Source organism: Euprymna scolopes, unplaced genomic scaffold, assembly GCF_053919585.1.
Source record: "Euprymna scolopes isolate OS-2025 unplaced genomic scaffold, ASM5391958v1 sca287, whole genome shotgun sequence".
NCBI lineage: Eukaryota > Metazoa > Mollusca > Cephalopoda > Sepiida > Sepiolidae > Euprymna > Euprymna scolopes.
In genome coordinates this window covers 49,353-55,933 of record NW_027633310.1, presented here as the reverse complement: position 1 = coordinate 55,933, position 6,581 = coordinate 49,353, and the positions used below count along the sequence as shown (strand labels likewise).

The following is a 6,581-nucleotide window of genomic DNA, read 5'->3' as shown; positions in this document are numbered from 1 at the left end:
AGTGATACCAGTAATTAATGAGAATGATGTGGTGGCAGATGAGGAAATTCGCTTTGGCGATAATGATCGTTTGGCTGCCTTGGCCTGTAATTTGATTTCGGCAGATGCATTACTTATTATGACAGATCAAGAGGGTTTGTTTTCGGCAAATCCAAGGATTGATAAAAATGCAGTATTAATTAGTGAGGAATCGGCAACAGAGGATTATTTGCTTAATATTGCAACAACTGAGGGAGGAAAGTTAGGTAGTGGTGGTATGTATACAAAAATATTAGCAGCCCGTCAAGCAGCAATTAGTGGAACGTGTACAGTCATTTTAGATGGTAAGCAGGACATGGGTATAGAAAAGGTGTTAGAAGGTGAGAATATGGGTACGTTTTTATTTTGTGGGAATGGAAAATTAGATGCTGCTGAAGTCTTTCATAAGTTGAATTCTCAAAAATGAGTTTGCTCAGATTAGTAAGGTATTTGGAGTATAATAGACAGGTTGCTTTTTGTTTTTAACCCGTAAAAAACAAATAGGGCTTTGATTTATCCAATCAATAATTTCATGATGACTAAGTGGCTTTGTGAGGTGTCTGTCTTATTTTCTTGTGTTTAGAGGCTACACGAATATCAGTACAATTAAACTTAGGTTTAGTGTGGAGAGTAGAGAGCTTATTTATTAGGCTTGATTGTTATTTTGATTTTATTAAAATAAGGAGTTAAATTGGAGCTAACAGGTGCAGAGATTATTATAGAATCTCTACGAAAAGAGGGGGTTGATGTAATATATGGATACCCAGGTGGTGCGGTTTTGCATATTTATGATGCACTTTATAATCAGGATAAACTTGATCATATATTGGTTCGACATGAACAGGCAGCAGTGCATGCCGCAGATGGCTATGCACGTTCAACTGGTAAACCCGGTGTGGTATTGGTAACATCTGGTCCTGGTGCAACAAATGCAATAACCGGTATTGCAACGGCACATTTGGACTCTATCCCATTAGTCGTGATTAGTGGTCAAGTGCCACGAGAGTTAATTGGAAATGATGCCTTTCAAGAAGTGGATATGATTGGGGTGAGTCGCCCAGTAGTTAAGCATAATTTTCTTGTTAAAGATGTTAAGCAATTAGCCGAAACCATTAAGCAGGCATTTTATGTGGCTACTGAGGGGAGACCCGGTCCAGTGGTTATTGATATTCCCAAAGACATTACTGCACAAAAAATCAAGTTTCAGTATCCGCAAAAAATTAATATGCGTTCCTTTGCTCCAGTTAAAAAAGGGCACTCTGGGCAAATTAATAAGGCAATAGAGGCAATACTATCCTCCCATAAACCGATGATTTATAGTGGTGGCGGTGTTATTTTAAGTAATGCTAGTGAGGAATTTACTAAGTTTTGTCATTCCTTAGGTTATCCTGTTACGAATACCTTGATGGGATTAGGAGCCTATCCTGCTTCTGATTCACAGTTTGTGGGTATGTTAGGGATGCATGGTACTTATGAGGCAAATTTAGGTATGCATCATTGCGATGTATTGATTGCTATTGGTGCACGTTTTGATGATCGTGTTACAGGTAATTTGGAGCGTTTTTGTCCAAATGCCACAATTATTCACATTGATATTGATCCATCAAGTATATCTAAAAATATTGAATCAGCTATTCCCATTGTTGGGGATATTCAAAGTGTGATGCAGGATATTAATGAGATTATCAAAAAAAATAATCTCAAGCCAAAAAATGATATAAGTGATTGGTGGAAGCAGATTGATGAATGGCGTAGTGTTAAGTGTTTGAAGTATAAGCAAAGCGATACAGTAATTAAGCCTCAGTCAGTGATTGAAACCTTGTACAAAGTTACCCAAGGTGATGCTTATGTTACTTCTGATGTGGGGCAGCACCAAATGTGGGCAGCACAATATTATCCTTTTGATAAACCTCGTCGTTGGATTAATTCTGGAGGTTTGGGAACAATGGGATTTGGTTTTCCTGCAGCAATGGGAGTTAAGCAAGCCTTTCCTGATGCTGATGTGGCTTGTGTAACCGGAGAGGGAAGCATTCAGATGATGCTACAAGAACTTTCTACGTGTTCTCAATATCATATACCAGTAAAGATTATTAATTTAAATAATCGTTATCTCGGTATGGTCAGACAGTGGCAAGAGTTCTTTTATGATAAACGCTATTCAATGTCCTATATGGAGTCCTTACCTGATTTTATTAAGTTAGTTGAAGCGTATGGTCATGTTGGTATGTCAGTTAAAAAGCCAAGTGATTTAGAGCCAATGATGAAAGAGGCTTTTGCTATGAAGGATAGACTTGTTTTTATGGATATTATTACCGATCAGCATGAGAATGTTTACCCCATGATTCCAGCTGGTGGAGGGCAAGACGAGATGATTCTATTATAGTATTCAACAATCTGATTTACGCAAGACACTACAAATGAAAAATAAGAGACATATAATTTCGGTTTTAATGGAAAATCAACCAGGTGCGTTATCACGTTTGGTAGGATTGTTTTCTGCACGTAATTTTAATATTGAGAGTTTATCTGTTGCACCAACTAATGATGAGAGTTTATCTCGTTTGACCTTGACAACAAAAATATCCAGTGAAAAAATAGATCAGTTAATTAAGCAGTTAAATAAGCTTATTGATGTGGTAAAAGTGATTGATGTAACCGACTCTCCACATGTTGAACGTGATATGCTTTTGGTCAAAATTAGCACAAGTAAGCCTAATTTTAAAGAAGAGGTTTTAAACTTAGTCAATATATTCAGAGGTGCTGTGGTAGATGTTGGTACGGATGTTTATGTGGTTCAGTTAGTCGGCACGGTAAGAAAGCTAGATACTTTTCTAGATGCTGTAGGCTCAGAGTATATTGTTGAAATAGTACGTACTGGTGCAGTAGGAATGTTGCGCGGCAATAGAGCATTAAAAATTTAAATTAAATTATAAGGAGACTATATATATTATGGGAATTCAAGTGTATTACGATAAGGATACTGATTTATCTCTTATTCAAAGTAAAAAAGTGTTAGTTTTGGGCTATGGTTCTCAAGGACATGCCCATGCTTTGAATCTTAAAGAATCTGGGGTAGATGTAACAATTGCTTTGCGTAAGAGTTCTTCTTCTTGGGCGAAGGCTGAAAAAGCTGGTTTTGCTGTTAAAACAACGGCAGAAGCTGTGCCGGATGCTGATTTAATTATGATATTGTTGCCAGATGAATTGCAAGGAGAGGTTTATGCTAATGAGATTGAACCTAATCTAAAATCTGGTACAGTTTTAGCATTTGCACATGGTTTTAATGTACACTTTGGTTTTATTAAGCCTAAAGAAGATTGTGATTGCATCATGATTGCACCTAAAGGTCCTGGTCATACAGTGAGAGATCAGTATACAAAAGGGTCAGGTGTGCCAACGCTTATCGCTGTTAATCAAGATACCTCAGGGTCTGCTAAAGATATAGCCTTATCTTATGCTTCAGCTATTGGTGGAGGAAGAACAGGTATTATTGAAACAGATTTTCGTCAAGAAACTGAAACGGATCTTTTTGGTGAGCAAAGTGTATTATGCGGAGGGGCAATGGCCTTGGTGGTTGCAGGTTTTGAGGTACTTGTAGAAGCAGGATATGAACCTGAAATGGCTTATTTTGAATGCTTGCATGAATTAAAATTAATTGTTGATTTAATGTATGAAGGCGGTATCGCTAATATGCGTTATTCCATCTCTAATACAGCAGAATATGGCGATGTAACTCGTGGTAAGCGTTTGATTACTGAGGAAACAAAAGAAGAGATGCGTAAGATTCTTAAAGAAATTCAAACTGGTGATTTTGCCCGTGAATGGATGGATGAGAATAAAAATGATTGCGTGAATCTCAATAAAACTCGTGAAGAATTTAGAAAACATAAGATAGAAGAAGTGGGTTCTAAATTGCGTGAGATGATGCCTTGGCATAAAGGAAAAAAATTGGTTGAAAGAGATTAGTATGTATGAAGGCATTTCTTTCTTTTGAGAGAGAAATGCCAAGTTTATAAATTTATTAGGGTAGTTATTTAATGGTATAAGAATATGCAAAAACATGTTAAATCTTTAGAAGATCTACCAAATTATCGTCCTAAATCTGATGATGAATCGTATATGAATGTTGATCAGATTGAGCATTTTAAAAACAAATTGATTGCTTGGAAAGGATTGATTCAAGATGAGATAGATGGAACAATGCGTTCCATAAGGGAGGAAGAATCTCAAGTAACAGATTCTTTAGATAGAGCAAGCCAAGAACATAGCTTGAGCATTGAGTTAAAGACTCGAGGACGGGAATATAAGTTACTTAAAAAAATTGATGAAGCGCTTATGCGTATTGAGTTTGGAGATTATGGCTATTGTAAAATTACTGGTGATGAAATTGGCATTGAACGACTTGATGCCCGTCCTACCTCAGATTTATGTATACAGGCAAAAAATCAATTAGAGCAGAAAGAGAGAAGTCTAAATTAAGAAATCTTAGTTTAGAAGAGGTTACACAGTAGTAATCCCATATCTACCGGCTTTTATTTGAGTGGGATTGTTTCTCTATTCTCTTTTTGATGTTCTTTACTTTGTGAGTATTTTTTGGGGAACTTGGCATTCTCTATCATGCATTGAGAAGGTTCTTCCTTGATAATCCACCAAGAAGAGTTCTTTTTTATGATCTTGTGCAAAGGACATCGGAATGATTTGCTGACCATTGTAAGCAAGAGTTAGAGCAGCGAATCGTCGATTGTCTCTTGGAACTGCACTCCATATTGCCCCATTACCATAATCAGCAAAGAAATAGCGACCATACCAGTTTTCATTCTTTTGCCCTCTGTAAATGTACCCCCCAATGGCTTGAACTCCAACTCGTGTACTGTATTCAAAAGTAGGAAAACTCTCTAATGAAGTAGCTTCTCTGCATTCTATTGTAGACATGGCTCTTGTTGCTTTAACTCCATCTCGACAGGCCCATCCATAAAAGAATTTTGGTAGGATGAAGTTAATTTCTCCAGCTGTTTTACGTCCAGAATCTGATAGCCATATGTCTCCTGTTAAACTATCAACTGTCACTCGATTAGGATTTTTAAATCCATAAGCATAATTTTCTACGGCACCATCAAGAAGTTCTGAAAAAGGATTGTTTTGAGCAGGCAAGGCTTTGCTATGATGGCTATCTACATCAAGGCGTAGTAAGGATCCAGGGAGGGTTTCAGGATTAGTAGCACTAGTTGGGATAGTGCTTTCCTCATTTCTGCCATCACCGATAGAAAATAAGAGATTACCAAGTAAATCAAAAGCAAGATAGCCAGCAGTATTATCTGTACCAACAATAACTGTTCGTAAAAGGACTCTTTTTGTTCTCTCAATAATATCATAGTTATCTAAGATATATTTTTCTAACACCAGCATTCGAGCATTTTCATATATAATGGTGCGACTAATAAAGATGAATGGCTTATCAGGGTATTGAGGATGAATAGCCATGGATAGTAGGCCACCATCTCCTCGCAAGTCAATATCTTTTGTTAAACTGGCTATTTTGGCACTAACACCATTGGCAGGATTAAGTAGGTATATATCTCCTTTTTTTTCCCATACTAACCATTTTTCTCGAGTAGGATGCCATACCATACCAATACTTTCTTCAAAATAGTCGTTATTTATTTGTGTGAGATTAACACAAAATCCGGGTCCAGATTGTGATCCAACGCTATAAAATGTTAGCGTTAGAAACAGTAATAAAAGTAGATTATTGTGCTTGGCTTGTCTTATTAATTTCATAGTAATCAGTATATAATTGACTAATTATATTATTTGGTGTTTTACTAAAGTTAAAGGTTAACGTAGTTTTTATGTAGGCTAGCGTTCCATTATATATAAACATATATATAATATTGTAGTGGATTTTAAAGATGAAAGATGGAAGCTGATTATCAGTTGAACACACTCCTCATAAAATATAAATAATATTGTGCCTCATAAGTGGTGAAATGGTATGTTATTTTTAGTTAACTAAATCTCTATCACCGTATCCACAATACTATGCGTAGCCCCTATCAAATTGCTCAACATTCTCAAGCACTATATATCGACTCTTTTGGTCAATTGTATGAAAATTCTGTATGGGTAGTCAAGCGATGTTTTTGGGAAGTTTATGCAAGTGATAAATATGAAAGTATTATTGATTTTCATCATCTCTTGTGTCAAACAATAATGCAAGCTGATAATGAATGTAAAATGAAATTGATTCTTGCACATCCTCCTCTTGCAGGGAAAAAAGCTCAGAAGGGAGAGTTAAGTAGTTATTCTAGTAATGAACAGTATTTAGCGGGATTAACCAATTGTTCAGAAGAAGAATTATCCTATATTCAGTATCTAAATGATTACTACTATAAAAAAAATAGCTTTGATTTTATTATGGCAGTTAGGAATAAGACAAAAAAGGAAATAATTGAGGCTTTTGAGCAACGTTTACCTAACGATAGGGAAGTAGAAATTCAAATTGCTTTAGAGCAAATTAATCAAATTGCTTGGTTAAGGCTACAGATGTTGTACGCATCACCGTA

At 36.1% G+C, this 6,581-nt stretch overlaps 3 protein-coding genes across 3 annotated transcripts; 2 read left to right on the top strand and 1 right to left on the bottom strand.

The window, feature by feature from the left end:
• Positions 1-118: 118 nt before the first annotated feature.
• Positions 119-2,401, top strand: LOC145274212 (acetolactate synthase large subunit-like). Its single transcript, XM_080127370.1, has 2 exons — positions 119-359; positions 702-2,401. Exons 1-2 carry the CDS (start codon positions 119-121, stop codon positions 2,399-2,401), a joined length of 1,941 nt encoding a protein of 646 aa, XP_079983496.1.
• A 1,667-nt stretch (positions 2,402-4,068) lies between these two features.
• On the top strand, positions 4,069-4,497 carry LOC145274211 (RNA polymerase-binding transcription factor DksA-like). Its single transcript, XM_080127369.1, has one exon. It carries the CDS (start codon positions 4,069-4,071, stop codon positions 4,495-4,497), a length of 429 nt encoding a protein of 142 aa, XP_079983495.1.
• Positions 4,498-4,593: 96 nt separating this feature from the next.
• On the bottom strand, positions 4,594-5,796 carry LOC145274210 (uncharacterized). Its single transcript, XM_080127368.1, has one exon. The coding sequence runs from the start codon at positions 5,794-5,796 to the stop codon at positions 4,594-4,596; it is 1,203 nt and encodes a 400-aa protein (XP_079983494.1).
• Positions 5,797-6,581: the final 785 nt, after the last annotated feature.